General features: G+C 39.2%; 1 protein-coding gene and 2 long non-coding RNA genes across 5 annotated transcripts in view; all 3 read right to left on the bottom strand.

The window, feature by feature from the left end:
* The window catches only part of LOC118417233, a 6,242-nt gene extending 1,399 nt beyond the window's left edge, over positions 1-4,843 (bottom strand). The window contains exons 1-2 of the long non-coding RNA XR_004831342.1: positions 4,803-4,843; positions 4,303-4,359 (exon numbers count right to left, since the gene is read on the bottom strand). This is a non-coding gene — a long non-coding RNA (uncharacterized LOC118417233). The remainder of the gene's footprint in view (positions 1-4,302; positions 4,360-4,802) is intronic.
* On the bottom strand, positions 489-4,214 carry LOC118417232. Of its 2 annotated transcripts, none has more exons than XR_004831340.1 (3): positions 3,958-4,214; positions 2,594-2,634; positions 489-1,774 (listed from the first exon to the last, which is right to left on the bottom strand). It is a non-coding gene; the product is annotated as an uncharacterized LOC118417232 (long non-coding RNA). The 2 variants fall into 2 exon arrangements; XR_004831341.1 differs by lacking the exon at positions 3,958-4,214 and adding an exon at positions 3,291-3,423.
* A 593-nt stretch (positions 4,844-5,436) lies between the features above and the next one.
* On the bottom strand, positions 5,437-19,569 carry LOC118417230 (nibrin-like). 2 transcript variants are annotated; one of them, XM_035822693.1, is made up of 17 exons: positions 19,398-19,569; positions 18,989-19,039; positions 18,450-18,532; positions 17,848-17,990; positions 16,988-17,147; positions 15,798-15,901; positions 14,958-15,075; positions 13,751-13,935; positions 12,326-12,417; positions 11,664-11,807; positions 10,771-10,882; positions 9,494-10,235; positions 9,231-9,311; positions 8,484-8,651; positions 7,199-7,318; positions 6,512-6,561; positions 5,437-6,286 (listed from the first exon to the last, which is right to left on the bottom strand). In XM_035822693.1, exons 1-17 carry the CDS (start codon positions 19,426-19,428, stop codon positions 6,256-6,258), a joined length of 2,415 nt encoding a protein of 804 aa, XP_035678586.1. In that variant the 5' UTR covers positions 19,429-19,569; the 3' UTR covers positions 5,437-6,255. The 2 variants fall into 2 exon arrangements, with proteins under 2 accessions (XP_035678586.1, XP_035678587.1); XM_035822694.1 differs by having other exon boundaries at positions 5,443-6,286; positions 9,497-10,235.
* Positions 19,570-21,105: the final 1,536 nt, after the last annotated feature.

Consider the following 21,105-nt stretch of genomic DNA (forward strand, 5'->3'; position numbering starts at 1 on the left):
ATCAGTCCGGACCTGCACCTGATCCTTTCTACCTGTACCTGAATTTTCTGTTCCAGTACCCACCCCTAGTTCATACCATTGAAACTGTTCTGAAACTCATCTGGTAAAAGTTTTACCTACACAATATAAGTAAGCGAAAGACCAGCTTTTTTTAAAAGCTCTTGTTTGTATACCTGCACTGGTGCAGGTAACGTTGGAAATTACCTGCACCAGACAAATTTTACCTGCACCATTCTGAACTTAGTAAGTATGAATCATACTAAAATTTTTCAGGAACCTTTTTTCACTACAGTATATTACCTGATATGTTGTGCACCTAAAAGTTTTTAAACCTCGTTTCCGGTACTTTTTGTGTGAAGAAATGGACAGTTTTGTGATAACTTGTGCCACCAATTTAGTGTGAAAAGTTGGAAATGTTTGGAGGGGGGGCTGTTAGGGCAATACCAAGATCTGAAAATAACCAGATTGAAACAAAATGGCAAGCAGTGTACTTGTTGCAATCTTTTAATACAAAAAAATATAACATTACAATTTACATGCATTTTTGTTTCTCCCAGAATCTTACAACTGTCAGCGTACAGACAGTTTTCGTGCTGGGTCCACAAGAATCATCTTGGGAGATCAGTGTGGCGCGTGGTTCCAGCCTGTCCAGTCACCAAAATAAGACAAACTTATCCCTCTAAAGATGAGACTAATTACATAGGACATTTTCCTGTTAAGATATTTCGCCACCACATGTTCAATTGCTAAATTGATCTGACGTTAAACCAGAGAGTGATCTATAAATCTGTATTCTACTAACTTTTTACTGTTAGGGTTATCCATTCTTGTTAAGCTTGGGGTTAGAATTAGAATTAGGGCGAGGCTTTACTGCTAAAATAAAACAATCTTGATAACAGTGTTACACAGTTTCCACATTATTTGCACTATAACAGGTGCATTCAACCAAATGCGGACATCTATCTACCTCACCTGTATAAATTTATCTACCTATTCATGGTTTATACAACAGGCCAAATAGAAACCTTGAACATATTAAGTATCCTTATTTTCATATTCCTTTGAACTAGATATACAGCAAGAAAGACATGTATATTATATCAATATACAATTACATTTCTGTGTAATTTTCAAAAATAGGCAGGGAAAACTTTGGTGGACACACATATATTGTTGTAAAACAGCATTTGTTTCTGACATATGTAGGCAGGATATTTATGAATAAAATGATCCACTGGATATACAATGGGAACTTGTCCTTATTAACATAATAATATAGCCTGTCATATAAAATCAGTATATCAGGATCTACCTGGATTTAAACTGAAGTATATGGGCTACTGCCAACATGTTCAAGTTGCATGTTCATGAATTAATATTTATATTTTCACATTTCTTGTGTCTAAGAGAAATAGGAGCAGCAGTTTTGAAACGTTCAAAACAGAAACTACATGTAGTTTTGTCATATAAAGCATGTATGCTAAAAAAACATAACAAAAATGAGAAAACATGACCATGAAAACAGTAGAGTTCCAAACGAGACTCGTTTACTAGCCTGTAAACCTTGAACGGTACTGTGCAATTGCAGTTTTATTGTCTGGCCTGGAAAGTCAGGCTTTTGGAGCACCTAGCCACCACAAAACTCCCGACGCCTGTGTATGACAGCCTTCAACACCTTTCTTTTTGAAAGTGTAGTCCTGTTTCTTCTCATAGATGTTTTTGACCACATAGTCTCCTAGCCTCTTACTGTAGTCCAACCGCTGCCTTAGGTCAACTGCAAAGAATATATTCTGAAGTCAACAATGTTCTTGTGATTAAGATATTCATTGATGACAAAATAATACTAGGCCACATTTGCCTCATGACAATGACAATCATGAATAACAAGAGAGGCTGAAATTTACAAACTCCATCTCCCTTTCCATGCAAAAACTGACTCTTCCATGTCAACCTTTTGCTGAAATCGACCATACATGAACTATTAGTATGATCTTAGTATTACAACATCACCCAACTCCAAGATGGCTTTTCTGAATATAACATCCATCAAGCATGCAAAACACAAAACATGCAAGCAAGCAAGAATGGCTTCTGGGCTGCCTACAAAAGAATATATCACTTATAACAGTGCTTAGCACATTTCTGCACCCAATATATATTACTGTACTGACTATAATTCTTAAATCGGATATTTGAAAGGTTTTAAATATAGATTTACACTAGCTACTATAGTAGCCACATATTCTTTTACATGCCAAAACAGAGAACATTTCTTATATTAATTTCAGAGTCACTCCCAGGAAAGAAGCAATTATAAGCTTGTCATGATAATGATTAAATTTGGCATGCACTACAAAATCTGTTAGTGCAATAAATATTTTGGTTTGACTTTAAGGTATACCAGTGCCTAGTCCATTAGCCCAAATCATATACTTCTGTCAATCTTTTTTACCAGAACAAGTAATCTTACCAAACATATCATGTCCCTTGACAAATCCAGTGTTGTCATTTTAAGAAATAAATATACATACATACATGTAAGTAGGCACATGAGGACACTTTTCTACTAGTAATGACATTAAAAATTAATTACCTTTTGACTTGGGCTTTTCCTCGACCACGTCCTTCTCTTTTCTATCAAACAAAAACAGAAGTGGCAGTTATGCACCAGTTCATGCATAATTTTAAAGACATGGAACTCTATGACATTATTGCATGCTATGGAATTCTGCAAATCCTGCACTTCCGGTGGTGTCTGCTATCTTAGCCAACCTTGGGAACAATTTCTTGTAAATTGTACAACTACAGGCAGTCGAGTGACTACCAGACATTTTGGAATGTACACAAAAAGTTTGAAGACCGTAGTTTTGGGGAATACAGAGATGTTAGCACTTGAATACAATGTAAAAGTTTGGTAATCGTATGTCAACAAAAATGGCGTGGCCGTGAACACTTCTGAATGCAAGGCCGATTTTGGGCCGAATGCAAGGACCGATTTCTCGTAAACGGTATAACTACGAGCTTAACAAAAGTAGTCGAGTCACTATCAAACATTTAGGAATGCACATAAAAAGTTTGAAGACCTTAGCTTTTCAGGATGCAGAGATATTATCACTGTAGTAAACTAGGTCATCATATGTCAACAAAAAATGGCGTCGCTAGCCGAAAACACTCTGAATGCAAGGTCAATTTCAGGCCCAATTTCTCGTAAACGGTATAACTACAAATTTAACGAAAGCAGTCGAGTTACTATCAAACAGTTAAGGAATGTACACAAAACGTTTGAAGACCTTAGCTTTCCGGGATGCAGAGATTTTAGCACTGTAGTGAGAGCTGAAAGTAGTCGCTTGTCGCCATACACGTGCATGTGACGTATGTCAAAACAAAAAATGGATAGCCTCAATAGCAGACTGACTACGCAGGTTTCATAAGGAGAATAATTTGCCAAAGGCAAGGGTTTGCTACCAGAGAGGTTGGTCGGCCGCGGAGGGGAAATGTGAATCTAATCGTGGACTGATTCCCTTGGCCAATTCCCGATTTTTTTCCCGAATTGTACGATCCACGCACCCCCGTAGCAAGGCCTGGTGGAGGCTAAAAATGACGCCGCTAACAGTAAACACGCTACTTTCATGGTCAGTTTCGGGCCCAATATCTCGGTACGCTGAGTGAGTGAGAGCAAACCGAAAACGGTAAAATTACTATCGGACATTTAGGAAGGTACACAAAAAGTCTGATGCTCAGCGAACCTCGGAATACAGAAATTTGGCAACTTTTTACGGACCATTCTGCTATCTAAAAATGACTATCTACATATTGGCAGATCGCTACAGAATGGCCCGCAAATAATGATTGGAACGCGTTTGCCTACCAGTTCTGATAGAGGTTGTGCACACATATTTAGTCTAGCCCTAAAAGCAATTCTGAGCATCTAACATCGAAATTTATGCCAGTACCAACCTTTTCAACTGGAAGAGTCCTTGGCGGCTTTGTCGATCCAGCCCGTCCGTAACACACCATGCGCATTGAATTCTGGGATTGTTGGTAAGGGACTAGCGGGGAATTCAAGAAGTCGATCGCTATAATGCACGCCCTGCGTTCAGGCTTCAACTCATGGTACATTTGACAAAACAAACTTGATTCAAGCATAACAATTTATTCTCTGATGAATTATGATACCCGCTTCTGGAGTGGAATGCCCCTTTAAGTACCAATCTAAAAGAATCTTTGCGCTTATCATTTCACACAGCTGCCTATGACCCTTCTGAATGATCCTACAATAAAACGAAGCCTCAAGTTTCTTACCTTTTTTGTCTCATAGCTGTGCATCACTACGTCATTGTAGGACTTAAAAAGTATAAACTGAGGCAATAAAGGAAACAATTTTGTCAACCTGAGCTTCCTACATTTTGTATAAACATGTAGGTCTGTAGCCTAGGAAATTGACAAAATAAAAGAAGACAATCATTGTGGGTCTCAGATTTGCCATTGACGATCATGCCACAACAGCAACCATGGCCAGTCACATGACCACCCTGTTGAAATGTACAGCCTCCTCCAGACAGCCCTGCCATTGGCTCGCCACAGAGCTGTGCTAATGTGGAGTTGACCTGTTTACTGTTTGCTACAATGGCATGCTGAACATTGAACTTATAAATCCAGCACTTAAGCCACAAAGCATGATGGGATTGATCATGTGACTGCATTGCCATGGAGACAGGATGTGGCTCAGACCTTTTACTACCTCATCATCGACCCTGAGAATACCAGAAAATTGTCAGGCATAAAAGAAGACCAAAACTTACCATTATTTCATCTCACATGGGAGTCCCCATCTTGCCCTGCAAAATACATCGTACATGACACTAGTAAGTACATGATTTCACTGGACCAACCTTTGAATTTTAGCTGAATTTTTCCTAACTGTAGCCATATTCACTTTCAAAATAGTAAATATTATGTTTTAAATGCTTTATGATGATGAATTATCTTCCTACAATCATTTTTTTCTAACAAAACTCTGGGTCTCAGCTTGAAAACTTACAGTCATACCAAACCCCATGGACACCCTCACAGTACAAAACCGCAAATCCAGAAAAATGTAGGCCCCATCTTCTTGCAAACAAGTCTATTTCTCCAGACTTGTGCATTCTTCCTGGGCCATTGATGTTCAGTACACAACGTGTTTACATCCGAAGCTGCCGATGTAAACATGTACAGTGTACTTTGTTGTGTACATGTCGCAGTCTTGTCAATGTGAGGCAGCACATGGGGTTGACATATGGGTCATACATATTAACAAGTCATCATTGACCCAGATGTGATAAGTCATATGTATGAAAATAAAATAGACATTTTTACTTTTACTTAACAGTTTCATGGTGAAAAGTTTCATGCCGGAATGGAAATAAATGTAGGTTATTAGCTTTTGTTGTAGCACTTGCCTTTTTGCTAGTATTGACTTTCCAATCTTTATCCTGTAAAGCACGAGATGTAAACAGTAAGAGGTTAATATTTATCTTGTTACATGGAATACCTGTAATATTATAAGCATTATCATAGTAAATCTTAGTTCTCTAACATTTTGAAATGTATATAAATTCAATACATTGCAATTTGCAACACAACATAATGCTACAAAATGGGAATGCAGCATAGAAATGAACAAATGTAATAAAATACCAGATGCACCATACTATTAGATAAATCAGTTAGTCACTCACTCACACTCACTTTATTGTCATCAACATGTACTTAATAATAATATCCAGAAAGACATGATCTTACCTTTTCTGCAAACTCACACAAGCACTTGAGTCGAATCACATATTCAGCATCAATCAGTCAATTCAGAACACAGTTCAGACACATATTCTCTACAAAAACCAGTACAAAACATTATCTGCCAGCAGAACATAATTGTTTATTTATTCATCTTTGGGTAACTTACTGGCTATTCTTGCATGGATGGTCTCATCCTATTCAAAAGTATAGGTTAAGACATGGTTATGTTAGTTATATCAGACTGTCACAGCATGCTTGACTGGTATGTCTTTACGATAATAGCTTTAAGCCTTAGTCATATTCTGCTTTTCCAACTATAAATGAACAAAATATGAAGTCATGTTACCAGCTCTTTGTGTTACATAATCTCTTTAAACGTCAGACACAGTTTCAAACCTTTATCTGAGTTATGACTAACTTAGAGACACATTTGAATATTATGTCTCAACGCCAGTTTTGCTTGAGCCAACAGTCTCATCTCTTTCTTGTCTTCTTGAAATCAAATCTGCAACCACAAAAACAATGTCATAAAATTAAGCACTGCTTGGAAAACATGAAATAAATACAAGGTACCTTAAAAGTAATAATTTAATGATTGTGAATGTTAAATTTCACAAACATAAAGTTACTTTTTGATAGCCCAAGTATGGGAGTCCTGGTAATCTACCCAGAATGACATTCAAAGCTAACTTGGTGATAATTTCAGTGGAAAAATATGATAAAAACTTGCTTGAAGAGGTCATCTTCTTCTTCCTCGGCCTTTGCTCTTTGACTCTCATCCTGTAAAGAATGATGTAATTTTAAAGAGCTGAAAATATGTTAATATCTGCAACAGTATGTAATCACAATCAAGATGACTAAGCACTTTTCAAAACCCTGGTGCTGGTTTTTCTGAACCAAGTGATATGCTCACTGGGACATCATTCCTGGATAATCAACTTACAGTCTACTTATCTAGCAGCATCCTCCTACGCAGGGACATGCAACAGCAAAACCGCCTGTCTGGATGTACCCTGCTTTCTCAACCGTTAGTATCAGTTCCTGTGGATGCCACCCCCACCCCCCACCCCCACCCAGCTGTCGACCAATCGAGAATAGGCCTTTCAGTTTTCAAAAGGGGTCTTCCATATATAAGGGTAAGCTCATAAATATCTATAAGCAGGGCGGTCAGGAACTAAGGGTGACGGTTGAGAAAGCAGGGTACATCCAGACAGGCGGTTTTGCCGTTGGATGTCCCTGCGTAGGAGGATGATCTAGCAGCAGAAATCTAGTGACAGAAGTATGATTTTTAATGATGTGGCATTCATTAACAGGAGAAGGATAATGTATAGTTGGGGTAAACATCCAAATTGAATATTTTTGTGTTAAGAAAAAAAAAAAATAAGAACACAAGACTCAGTAGCAGTGAGCCACGCACCTCCATCTCATCCAGCCAGAAGTTGTGCATCTCATTACTAACCCTGGAGGGCACGTGTACCACCAGGTCGGTACCGCCAATGATACGAGGCAGGCCTCTCTCCATCCCAACATATGGAACCTGAAACACACAGGAACAACGTTGATGTAGGTTAGACATCCAGGTAATAAGATACGCCAAAAAGTAGTTACTCAAGCAACTGGATATGGTTTTGGAAACGATCAGACGTTTCGGATAGAATCCACTATCCTTCGTCAGTGACACTGAAGTGATCTGGAAGAAACAGGTCTTTTATACTCTAACTATGAATGAAGACAATTTCAGCTGTCCAATAGGAAACGTTGTAAGACAATTCAGACTGAAGACAATTTGGATTTCAAAGGATAGCAAGGCTAACACACAGTTAATGCAAATGAGTCAATTAGCTCCTGTTGTTTTAGTTGCAGGAGCTAAAAGTTTTTCACAGAATTACTAGAGTCTTTTCTGTCATCCTAGCAGGCCCATGCCCATGTTTTGCCATGATTCTAGGAGGTGCCACACTGCGGCATGCCACAGTGCATCATTTTCGTTTTTACATGCGAAAAAAATGTGTCCTGGGATATGTGCCACGCATCGAACATTGTAGGACATTTCTAGGTTGTAATTTTTTTGCCTTATGTAAACCGGGCCTAAATTGAAAAAGGCAGACTCACTTAGTTGCTATCTTGGATCGACTTCAACTCTTTAATTAAAGAAGAAGAAGTTTATTTGCAAGTTCGTGCCCGAGGGCTAATTGCAAGTACATGGTATAAACATAGTAGATATACAAGTGACAATGGACAGTTATGAACAATATTCTACTCTAAAACTAGTGTTGGCTATTTCTAAACTGGTTGGTTTTGACTTCTTTTTTGGAAGCAGAGGGAGACGAAAAGCCCCACCTTTTCTAAAATTTGTGGGATCTGTGATTTCATGAGGAAAATGGCTTCCTGTTCGTCTGTCAATGTGGGGAAATTGGGATAAGTCTTTGTGGCTTCTCTAAACAGAGTGATTCTTTCAGTTTGGTTGAATGAACATTTGGAAATAAAATGGGTTTCGTCTCCCACTGCTTTAGATGTACAGTATTAACAAATTCAAACACTGGTAATCTCTTATGACTTTAATGACTTAAGGACAAAAAGATGTTCACTGGTCAATCAACGATGCCAATGAATGGCAGATTCAGACATTTAACAAAAAGGCTAATAATATCACAGTTCTGATTTCTATATGACAACTTCTGAATCTGGACAAAAAGAGCACCAACCTTTCTGAACTTCTTGAAGTTCTTGACGGGCGTTTTGTTGGGATCGTCTGTTTCTTCTGTGTACCTGGGTTGGACGGGGCGAGCCTTCCTGACTACCAGGGACACCACGTCAACGGTTGTCAGGTTGGACGGCTGGTCTTCTTCTACCTCTCCGCAGGAGGGGAGGTTCTAAAACATGACAGCAATGTTAGGCTTCATGAAGAAAATTCTATGGATGACATAATTTGCAGACTGCAAAAATAATAAGATAGAGCGAAAAAAAAAAAGATGGCTAACACAAAAAAAGATGGCTAAACATTGTAACAAGAATTGAAGTGACAAACATGGTAGCACAGACAACAAATCATTCATTCCTGTATTCAAGAAATTCAGTGCAGTAAAAGTGACACCATTTTGGTAGACTGGTATCACTTACCAAGTTGGCAACTACTATGCTCATAACTGACAAAGTGGTGTCATTTTTACAACTATCCAACTGTTCTACTTCTACAGTCTTTCAATGTCAAACTTGAATGTTGTGCACAGTAGATACATTATCCTTCATTAGATAGGACAAGCAGTCTTTTCACTTCAATAGGAAGCAGGCTGAAAAAAAATTATAACTGGAAGCTATGTGACTCCACTGCCTACCCCCAAAAAAGTCTAGGGTTGGCCATTTTTTTAAAGTAGGTAGGAAAACAGGAAACACAATATGTTTTTTTCTTGGCCTACTTTGAACAAAAGCCGGTCATAAAATTAAAAACTGACCATATCCAGGTTTATCTTGGAAGTTGTGTTCCTTTCAGAGACCACCCTGGTTGCAGTATCTCCATTCCTTGTTGCAGATGTCTGTTCATCATAAAAAGAATATATTTGCATAAATGTGTGAATCAACATCATTTGTAACTGTAAGCCCTGCACTTCTATAGACATGGCAAAATAGCACCAAAAGATCTTCACAAAAAATTAAAGCTTCTGTAGGATGTCTGCAAAAGGAACATGCAATAGGAACAAAGAAGACAAAAGCAACATACTGGCTTCTCTTCATCCTCTTCCTCCTCTTGCCTTGGTCTCTTCCTGTTGCCATGACTACTGACCACACCCTCCCCTTGTCCCATCTCTTCCACCACCTCAGACTGTGCCTCTTTTGCTTCCTTCTTACTAGGTCTCATCTCGAAAGGATCATCACTCTCTGAACCAGCAAACTCTTGCTGTTTTTGTCTCTTCCTGTTGCCATGGCTACTGACCACACCCTCCCCTTGTCCTCTTTCCTCCACTACCTTAGAACGTGTCTCTTTTGTTTCTCTGTTACTTGCTTTCACCTCAAAAGGATCGTCATCTTCCCAACCAGGTATCTCCTGACGCCTTCTCTCCCTCTTTGGTCCATGTCCAAAAAGATCCTCCTCTTCATCTGAAGACCCATTTCCTTCCATCTGTCTTGTCATAGGCTTTCTAGGCGGTGATCGCTCTACTTTAACTTTCATTGGTTGATTTTTCTTAGCCTCCACACTTGTCACTTTGTGTGGCTGAGCTTTCTTAGTTTCCACACTTGTCTCTTGTTTTGGCGGTCGAGTTTCCTTAGTGTCAACCTCAGATGTGCCAGCTACAGATTTGGAGCAAGTGGTCGGACTTGGAGATCTTTCTTGTTTAATCCTGATGTTCTTTTCGCTGATGCCCATGCTGGTGTGTGGAGTTTCTGTAATTTCTGTGCTATCCTCGATCCTACGTTGTTTGGCCTCAGAGTTCTCAGTTGCCTCTACATCTTCTCTAGCCCTGTAGAGTAGAGTAAGGTTAAAGAAAGGTAATGGTTAGAATATATATTACAATGACATACTCTAATGCATGCACTAAGAAGAACAAACCAGCAAAAGATATTTCTGACGTCCGTAAAATTTATGAGGGAAGTACTGTACATTCAATTTGTTTTGCAAACTTGAAGACACAGCAAATACTGTAAATGCATTTAAGGAAAAAGGACTTTTTGCGGCGGTTTAAGTTCGCGGTAGCACCATGCACTGTAGTCTCTTACTGCCATGAAAAAATGTTTGTGGTGGCTTAAGTTCGCAGTGAAGTATGTGGCCACCGCAAAAACCGCGAACATCAACCACCACGAAAGTTTCTGCATTTACAGTATCTCTGAGGTCCATAAAATTCATGAGGTAAGTAATGTAGAATCATTTTATTTTGCACACTTAAAAACATAGCAAATATTTCAAATTCAAGGTATCATGGTGTAACCAGAAGGCCATAGTACTTCCCAAAATATCACTCCCCAGCTAGGGTCTTCTGAATGCTCTTGTCTGGTTACCTTTTCTTGGAGGAAGAAGGCCCAAAGTAACTCATGAGGGTGTTCTTCTGGTTGGTTGCCTTCTTGGGTCTTGAAGACTGCTGACTTGTTCCTGCTGGCATCTGGGACTGCCCTGAGTATGATACCATGCACATCATCATCATCATCACCATCTTCATCATCATCACCATCTTCATCACCATCATCTTCATCATGGACACCACCAACTTCGTCATCAGCATCACCATAATCAGGGCTCGAAATTCATTTTTGGGGTTAGGTGCACTTGTGCACCCAGCTTAAAAAATTGGGTGCACCAAAAACTTTTTGGGTGCACCACCGCGTAAGAACCTAATAATAAAACTTATTTACATTCAAATTCTTAAACAATTACTATGACAGGCATTTTTACTATCTTTCTGACACTTAGAGATCAAGAATATGAGTATACTAGCATACCATAATATTTTTTACATACATAGACCTAAGAAAATATTTGGGTGCACAGCTCCAATTTTGGGTGCACCTGGGTGCACATGCACCCAGTATTTCGAGCCCTGATAATCATCATCACCTTTGTCATGACCATCACCATCTTCATCTTCATCATCATCATCACAACCATTGCCATCATCATTCACACCATAATTACCATCAGCACCATTATGAGTCTGATCATCAATATCATTACCATCTTCTTCTTCTTCTTCCAGAAAAAACACCTTGCTGCATCTTACACTATTATGTTTCATCATTTTTTTTCACTTCTGTTTTCTTTAGCCAGGGTAGCCCAACTCAGTGTAACCACACTGCTTTACAGTGGGGCCCTGGATCATCTATTTAGAACAATTAAAAAAGGTTTTAAAATCTTTCATACAAGAGGACTCTGTGCCCTTCAGAAGAGTTCTACCTACCTGACACATTACTGTCAGTGATCACACTTCTTCCTGATGGTACAGGTCCCTGGGACTGAGATGACTCTGTGTTGGACACATACACCTCAGCACCCTGGGAAAGAGATTGTGAGGGGATGGCCTGGGACTGGAACAGTAGGCAACCTAAGATAGTAAGAAGTAACAGTCACTGATTTGTACAGAGGTTTTATTGTTATAGTCTTGTAGTCATCTCAGAAGGTATAAATCTTCAATTCTATATTTGACAGCAATGAGTATTAGATCAAAGAAATGAAGGACTGGAAATATCAGTCTGTACATGATCTGGTCAATCTAAACAATAGACATTCATCTTTCTAATCTAATATAGACAGCAAAAAGTTGAACACATTGGAAAGCAGGTTTGGTTCAAGTAATGTTTGCAGTGTTTTTCTTTGCGGTGGATGCTTCACCGTAAACTCAAACTGTCAACGTTTCTCCACTTCAGTATGTGACTTCAGTATATGGCGATATATGGAACTCAAAACCACAGTGAACACTTAATTTTCCCACAACCCCAGAATTAAATTCCAGCCAGTTAAAATTCATTTACAGTAGTTTGGAATGTTAATCATTGTTCAGATATGTCCTAACATTGTTTAAAAAGCATATTGTGTTTATATAATAATATATAATACATTTACCTGGATCTATCTCAGGATTGCAGTAAGCATCGACTGAGGAGTGAAGAACAGCTAGCCCAATCTCTGACTCTTGAACTGTACGACGAGCATTCCTGTACAAGGGCCATTCATAACATGTTTAAGAACCAGATAGAAAAAGTCACAGAGATCTGGTAATAACAACCTTTGAAGATATCAGGAGACATAAAAAAATGCCCAGAATAAAGACAGTTGGAATATGAAATACAGACATTAAAAAAATCTGTGCTATTTTTTGCCTATGCTGCTGAGATACGTGTAATATGCATTGGCATAATACCGGTCATAAGCCTTATACCGGTCGATTAAAAATAGTGGAACTTAAAGAGATCTACACATGCAACAATAGTTATTTCTGAGGTATGCACACTTCAGACATCTAGGTGTCCAATACATTATTTACAAAGCATCGATAACAATGCATTCGAAGACAACAAGGCCAAAAGTTTTCAGGTCATTTTCGGGGCAGGCGAGCTCGTCGTGGGACAAACACACTGTCACGTTCATCGCCAGATTTGTAGATAATAATCACATGTGCTCACGGCACAAGACGAGCATGATTCAACAGCAATCTTGAATTTCTTTTGGTGACCTACAACTCGTGTAAATGTGTGAGGAACTGTTGCATTATCGCCCGGATCTACGGCTGAATGGGTCAAATTGAACGTACGCCGCCATTTTCCAGCCATTTTTAATGCTACGGCCAGCAGTAAAGTTTTACGTCATAGCGGTTGTGACGGACCAAAATTAAATGAAAATTCTTGTCAGTATACGCCCATTTTCTCATGACTTTTTGTATGCTCATGCAGATTTTTGTTTTGTGCAACTACTAACAGGAAAGAAAGGAACAACAGAGGATGTATAAAGGTACATAGCGGCAGTTAATTGTGCCGTGTTTCGTTCGGCCGGTATAGTGCACCCCCTTCCAACCACGCGCCCGTTCTCCGTGCAATTCCGCGGTGTGTTCTAATTACGATATTATGTTTTTAGCAGGACCAGAGAGACAAAATAATTTACACAGAAGAAGTGGCAAAGGTAAGCTGTAACAGCAACATGTAACTGGAGAAAATGATGCGTTGATCATTTGCCAAATTAGCATTGCTTGAGAAATTGCAGTAAACCGACCGGTATTGTGCCAATGGATGTTACACATTTGTGTATAATATCAAAACTAGGGGACAAACTTTCTGTAACTCTAACTTAGACTTTATTCAGATTGTAACATAGACAATACAATGTGGACACATAGGCAGCAGTCTCATATTGTGACCACATAGTTACATAGTATTGTTAGAGTTCAATTTTGTATATGTAATAGTAATACATACATAACAATGCAGATGTTGTCTTGAGAATGCTCAATATGAACAATTTGAGATAGAAAAACTGTTCTGGCAAGAAACTCACTTTGTAAGAAAACTTGTGCTGTCCCTGATCCACTTCTGTTGCTGAGGATCGGTCACGGTGCCAGCATCACACGACAGGACCACAACCCCCTCTCCCAGGAGTGTGTTCTTCCAGTCGGGGGGCGGGGTCTCCATCAGAACAGTCTCCCCTCCACCCATATTGATGACTTGTCCAAGGTGTTTCAGCTGAAAACAAGACAGTGAATCTTTCCAGTTAGGATGGTGCATCAAGCCTATAAAATTTGGCACACAGGATGACATGACATGACAACATAAGATAAGGTAGCAGAGTCCTCCCCAGAGGATGGAATAAGGGAGGCCCTCCACTATACTCCTAGCCAGCTCCACTATACTCCTAGCCAGCTCCATTATACTACTTTTGAAATTTAGTGTGTTTCTTCCCTATTTTCTTGTCGGTTTTGCTAACATCAATGAAAATTCACAGATTTTTGTGCCAAGTGGTATCACTTTTCCAGTCGGCATTGTCTGCAAAAACTTGTGAATGGGTGGTGATCAAAACAATAGTCGTTTTGCCACTTCACAACAAAGGAATCACGTCTTGTAGTATTTGACACCCTCCGTCATGCAAAATGAACCCATTCTTATGAAAGCGCAGGGCGTTGGTTCTGGTAATTTTTGACAGCCCCTCCACTATACTAAAATATTCTGGGGAGAACCCTGGGTAGCATGACAACGCTACTTAATCACAAACCTTACTGCCTCGCGTCAGATCTTGAATGTGAAATTCTATAGCTAAATTTAAGAAGTAACGTAATGCAGAGGTTTTTCTATTCTTTCTTGCACTTAAATGTTAGAAAGAAAATGTTATTTACTAGCATACAAAAGTACATAAACCCTACACAAATATCTATGTGGAGTAGTCCAACACCATAAGATCACAAGTTTCAGTGAAAAAATTAGTGATTCTCATATACGTCATATAGTATATCACATACATGCATTATCATCTTTTAGTAGAATTATTGTGTTCATTTAATTTGCACAATACTCACAATGTGAGTCACATACACAGGCATGCAGTCACATTCATCTGATACTAGTAATACTATTATAACATTTCAGCTTCTACAAAAAAAGACCTACTCTACAAGGAACTGTTTTTAACTTCTACGCAGAAAACTCCTAATACGTAACGTCCTAATGTTGAATGCTGGTGGCTAAATGGTTAAGACTACAAAGTGCTTTACCTGTTTTGGGGTGAAGAAGATGAACTTCAACTTCTTGAAAAGCGTTCTTCTCTCTCTGTTGGACTTGAAGGTAACCTCGTTAGGATTGATGGTTGTCTCGGCAACTGGTGGCTGAAAGCTGTCAATCACAAAACCCAAATTCACACAACAGTGTACAATTTGGGCCGTTCCACTTATTCTGTTTGGTATCTAATCTACTCTAGCTCCAGTTTTGTCCTCTGACCAAACAGAGCTTTCCTACATTCAAACGTCAATTGTTTCTCTATCAATGGGAGTAAGACTACTCGTACTTAGGCCATGTTGATTGATTATATAGATCCTCTGATAACCCCAAAACTGATGCGAGTGTGCGAATGAAAAAAAGTTTGCCAAAAAAAGTTTCTTTTGAAAAGTTTCTATGAAATCTAAGTAGCCAGGAAGGTTGAACATATGGCTGAAAACATGATGAGTATGATATATCGAACAATGGATCCTTCACTTTTGTTCAAATCTTCTTCTATGACCTTAAAACTGACCTTGCCATTCTATGACATTAGTAGATGTTTCCGATGTTTTTTGCATTCTATGGCATATCTTTGCTCATTTTGCAGTTGCTCTGTATAATTTACAGTGGTTGAAAACTTTCTTTTTATTCTTGGAAATGGCCCAAAATTGATATGCACACAAAGGTACACAGATCAAATTTTCAACAAATACTGTTGCCTTCTTCAGGATCAATACTGATGACCAATCACTTCAGAACGTAAACTTGTGAGAGTTACAGACACGTGAACTTATAAGGCTTATTATTACTATTAGATCTTGCCTACACTTGTTGAGGATGTTAAGAATTAGCCTTACTCTTCAGGATCTGGCATCTGCGTTCGGCTGCTCGCTGCTTCAAGCATCTTCTGGAAGAAGGTGGGCAGCACTATAGGCTTACAGCACACCATGGCCGAGATGGTCTGTGTGAGCAGAACAGGTTGTTTGTCACATGTCACAGGTAATTTAAGCATTTTCTTTGGCTCTCTTGCTCATTTTTTTTAAAGATACTACTGCCTTGAAAAATGGCTCTAAACCCTGAGATATTGCCAAAAAGAAACCCAATGAATAAGAATCAGTTATTACATGTACATTGTATAAGGAGATTTCAACCATCTATATGTAGCTGTCCTGAATGTATCAACTGATACAAAGACAACTGTTTGCAAGTATTTTAATATTCAATCTTTATTCATCTACAGCTACATGATGACCAACAAAGCAAAAACAAAAAAATCAGAAAGTTACAAATGGGTAAAACAACTGCTTGATTGATTCGTTAGGTAACGACAATTGTAGGATGTTTCAACTGATGATGAAGTCACATTACTACATATTAATCTATACTTTTGAATTTTGATTCAATACCTATAGTGCTTCAGATTCTTTTAGGTCAATGGCAAAAGATATGCTATTTGAATGCCTGCATCAAGTTGTTTGTGGGGAGGGGCTGCTAAACTGTGACCTGCGCACTGGCCGTGCCGTGCCTACCCTTAGGTTTTTTTCTTATATTATTTTTGAAATTTTTTTCTTGGAGCCAGTTGTAGTCATATTTGGCCAGTTTTCTGCCAGTGGGACAAGGGGAGTGTTTATTTTTCAAATCTGGACAGAAATCGTGACCTTAGTTGACCTTAGAGGTGTTACATTTCATGTTGTGGGACCTGTCTACAAGGTGGTGAAGCATGCTTCTCCTGGCTGGGAGTTCAGAGGTCAGTGTTGTTTTGGTTTTAACAGCTGATAGCGGGAGAAAATGCCAGAGTCGAAGCCTGGCTTTTTCCACAAACGGTAAGTTGACATGTTTAGCTATCCAGTAGGACGGAAATTTTAGAGATTGAAATACTGGTAAGTGAGTTTTGAAGCCCTTTTTCATGTATGTTTTTGTACAGGAAGCCAATGCAGTCCTTATAAGGACCCTCCCCCCTTGTGTAACTTTTGTAGCATGTGTCATACTACATTATGTATTTGGCTGTCTAGCCGTCTTTGACATAACTGCTTCATATTGACTGTACCTTGACAGTGACCTTGACACTAGACATGACGAGGTGTGTACATTCCTTGTGCCACTCCGTGACAAGATGGCTGCCCAACTTCAGGAGCAGCTGCTTCAGCTTCCTCTTCAGCGAGGCGTCAAGCATGGACGATGTGACAACCAAAGGCTGGTAGTGAACCCTGGTGAGAGACAGTTTAAAAATATTTAACCTTCTTTCTACCGAGATAGCTTTTTTGCAAGAAATCTGTGATGGTTGAAGTGTAGGGCAGCTGGGAAATGGTTAGCTCTCAACAAATGAACTCCTGTCGATATTGCAAGGTAAATGACGTCGTGAGTTCCCGGGTTCGATACTCGCCAACACCCTGGCGTTATGCCCTTGGGAAAGGCACTCTACACCAATTCCCTGACGACGGAGTGACGCCCACCTAGCCTCTTTGGCCAATCTGTGCCCAAAACACACAGTGTCCCCAAAACACACAGATTTGGTGTGTTATTGTCCATGTCTATGTGTCAACATTTGCCATAAAATACCTCTTTCTTCTGTTGTGAGACAAAATCTTATTGACCTGTCAATAGGGAAAAAAACTTATTGACAGGAACATTCTGTCAAAAGTGCCAAAATAGAAGTTTTTATTGACAAGTCAACAGAGAAAATTACATCCTGTCAATAGCATAGGCCTAAAAGCCTAAAATATAAGGAGTAACAAAAGAAATAGTCCAATATTGAGGCAGATTGATAATTTAGGAAATGTAACCCAAACAGGACATAATAAGTTACAATAAGAACCTTGCATGAAAAGCATATGTACATGTACCTGGTACCATAGTGTATATATAAAAAATGCTGTTCTTAACAGGAAATCATAAACAAGGCCTTACTTCCACTTGCTACCCATGGCACCAAAGGTGATGACATCATTGTTCTTCAGGATGGCCTGACCCTTGACCTTCTGGTCTCCCACCAATGTTCCAAATTTGGAGAGATCCTGCACCGTCAGGATGGGAAGTTTCCTGTGGTCACCCTGTGAGGTACATGGACAATATCTTGTGTCTAATTTAAAAAGGACAATTGAACAAATTTACAAGCATTTGGTCAAAACAAGGGCCATACTATTGCAGATTAGAAATCGACAAGAAGAGTTAACCACGGGCAGACTCCTGTGAGAATTTGCTGTTATGTAATTTACGACCACATAGATGAAGTTCTCAAAATGGTAAGAAGCAATCATTTATGTCAAAGTTTTGGAAGCTCTCTCATAAAGATATTGGTGAAAACCGCGCGAGCGTATCATTTAGAGATAAGCTGAGGCAAGTCCGAGAGTTCAGACATGCTAGTCAGTTCCTGTCTGTTGACAGTGGGCCACAGTCGGTGGCACGTGACCAAATTCTCACAGGGTCTATGAAGTGAGTTTACCTGTGTGAGCTGCTGCTAGAATATGTTGGATACCTGGCTTATACAAACAAGACTCATAGATACATACCAGATTTGGCTCAATATGAGACACTTTGAGGACGGCATGTTTTCTGCTGATGGAAGAGTCTCCTGTGATCAGTATTGGACAGTCTGGAAAAAAAGTAGTACCACTTTATAAGAGCAAAGTCATCTTGTGCTGTACAATGAAATAAGTGTACAATCAATCTCTCTCTATATATAAGAATATACTGTAATTCACTTTGTCTTCTCGTTACCAAACTTTGCGGTTTGAGGAACTTAAACTTGTTCTCAGAACTTAATGTTCATGGTGGCGATAAGAGCGTGTAAAAAAAAAAAGGTGGCGAATTATTTGTTATTGGTAATGATAAGTTTATGTTACAGGCATCAAGGTGAAAACCGTGAACATAAAACTACTGTGAAAAAATCAGGAATTACAGTGTGTAACCATTTGCAATTGTTTTTGAAGCACATGCCCAAATTATGCAGCATCTTTAAAATCAGAATGCAAAAAAGTATTATACATTACAACAAGCATTGTGTTATGGTGTTACCACCGCGAATCTCAGATAAAATTAAGTTTCTTACCCTTTCTTCCAACCTGGTACTCTTGGTCGACTAGGAGATTATACTCACAATCTGTGGGGAAAATTTAAAGCACATTAAAATTTGTTGATGGAAGGAAAAACAATTGTTTGAGAAACTTTGACCTATAAGCCAAACACATTTTGTATACATGTAATTCCTTGACCAATGTTGGCCTTGTGTCCATCCATCCTCTGGTTGATCATCCTACAGAATAGAAAATTTCTAGTTTCAGATCTAGACACAAATGGCTCTGTGCATATTGTCTTGCAGTATGCTCCAAAAACTTGACGTAATTTGTGGGAGGGGGGTGTCGCTGCACTGCATGCACTATCTTAGTACGTAACGTTACATACAGAAGAAAATTATGCTTGTGCTCTGGACAATATATTCAATGAAAATGAAAATAGACCTGCTTGTGAAATGTTGGACAGGATCCACATCTTCACTGTAGTCCAGCTAAGCCGACATTTGGACGCACACAAGAACGTCTAAATCTCCCTCTTCCCAAAGCACGCGCACGCTGACTTCTCCCGCGAAATGCTCAAAATGGCGCTGTTACTGTGAATCATGGGAAGTAGGATTATACCATTCACAGAAAGGGGTGTTAAGCTAAAATAAAGTAAAAACTGATGCACGGGCCAAAAATATATGACAACAGCGCCCTTTTTGTTCTTCCATTTCTAACGATTTTTAAAAGAATGGTAACGTTAACGTTATACAGTATGACTTTAAAGAAGAGGAATTAGTTGTTGCCCTTACTATGAACTTCTTCACCAATGCCTAAATCACAATAAATAAACTTCATAAGTTCATTGACACTCGACTGATCCGCACCTGCTTTTTAACGTCATGAATATTAATAACGACATTGTACTATAAGAGGCTAGTAAAGGGTTTATCACCAATGTCTATGCTGAATTTAGGATACAGAGTCTGAACTCCACCTATAATGTAGCAGTATCTGAGTATTGATGGTATTCGGCACAACATTGTCGTCACAAAACAACGAATCAGCTGCCACAAATTCCACATTGAAAACGGAAGACATATTCGCACACCTATGACACCAATGGAAAAACGAATATGTCAATATTGTAATCTAGATAGAATAGAAGATGAACAACATTTTGTAGTAGAATGTAGTTTATACAACAACGAGACCTGAGCTTTGATTTTTAGACTGATTGAATCTACTTTTCCCTACTTCATACAGTATTATTTTATCCAGTTGCTTGAGTAACTACTTTTGGGGTAGGTAGGGATTATCTTTTTTGCCTTGTAATTTTTCTAGGCTGGCCAAAACTCTCGTGAGACATATGACAATACAGTTGAACAAATCAACTGAAATGCATGAGGACACTTGTCTTTCAATGTCAATTTTGTGCATAATAGATCCATTTATCATTCATTTAGATAGGGCAAGCAGTGTTTTTACATCAACAGGAAGCAGGCTGAATAAAAATTCTAACTGGAAGCTATGTGGCCCCACTGCACACCCACAAAAGTCTAGAGTCGGCAGGTTTTTCTAGGATAGGTAGGGAAACAGGAAAAACAACTTTCCCAGGCCTAGGGGATATCACATATATCACATTAGGCATTGTTTAGTTCTTTGTATGGCGGGGTGATTACTTCAAATGTATTTAGCGCTACAGGTGGCGGTTTGAATTGGTGTAACCCTCGTTTATTATTTAAAAAAAGCGTACTCGATGATATTTCATTTGCGATATGTACGATGTAAATTGTATCGCTGTCATATACTTTGTCAGACCCTTGCCTCTCCCCCATGACCACCGAATGAGGTTTGCTTGTGGGATCGCGTGGCGCTGCGGCAGCGTGTTTGGCTCGGGACTGAGAGGTCTCGAGTTCGAATCTTTGCCGTGTCACCGATCTTGTGCCTTTGGGAAAGGCACCTTACACGGATTTCCTCACTTCACTGAAATACTTTAGATATACCTGAGATACAGGTGAAAATGAGGACCTAGCTTCCACCCGTCGGATAGGGCGATAAATGGAGGTCCCGTGTTTGGGGAGAGCCATAGCTCACGTAGTCTCTACCAGACTCCGGATCGCCGCGTGGAAAATCGTAGAAATGGAACAAATAGAGAGGAATATAACCG

This window comes from Branchiostoma floridae, chromosome 6 (assembly GCF_000003815.2).
Source record: "Branchiostoma floridae strain S238N-H82 chromosome 6, Bfl_VNyyK, whole genome shotgun sequence".
NCBI classification, from domain to species: domain Eukaryota; kingdom Metazoa; phylum Chordata; class Leptocardii; order Amphioxiformes; family Branchiostomatidae; genus Branchiostoma; species Branchiostoma floridae.

What these genes read in the sequence shown, in the direction of transcription:
- LOC118417230 (XM_035822693.1), bottom strand. Translation starts at nt 19,428, where the DNA reads ATGTGGATCCTGTCCAACATTTCACAAGCAG. An exon ending in CCTTCTTCCTCCAAGAAAAG is followed by an intron (nt 10,236 to 10,770) that starts GTAACCAGACAA and finishes TCTACTCTACAG; the next exon opens with GGCTAGAGAAGATGTAGAGG. An exon ending in ACTTCAAGAAGTTCAGAAAG is followed by an intron (nt 7,319 to 8,483) that starts GTTGGTGCTCTT and finishes TGTGTGTTTCAG; the next exon opens with GTTCCATATGTTGGGATGGA.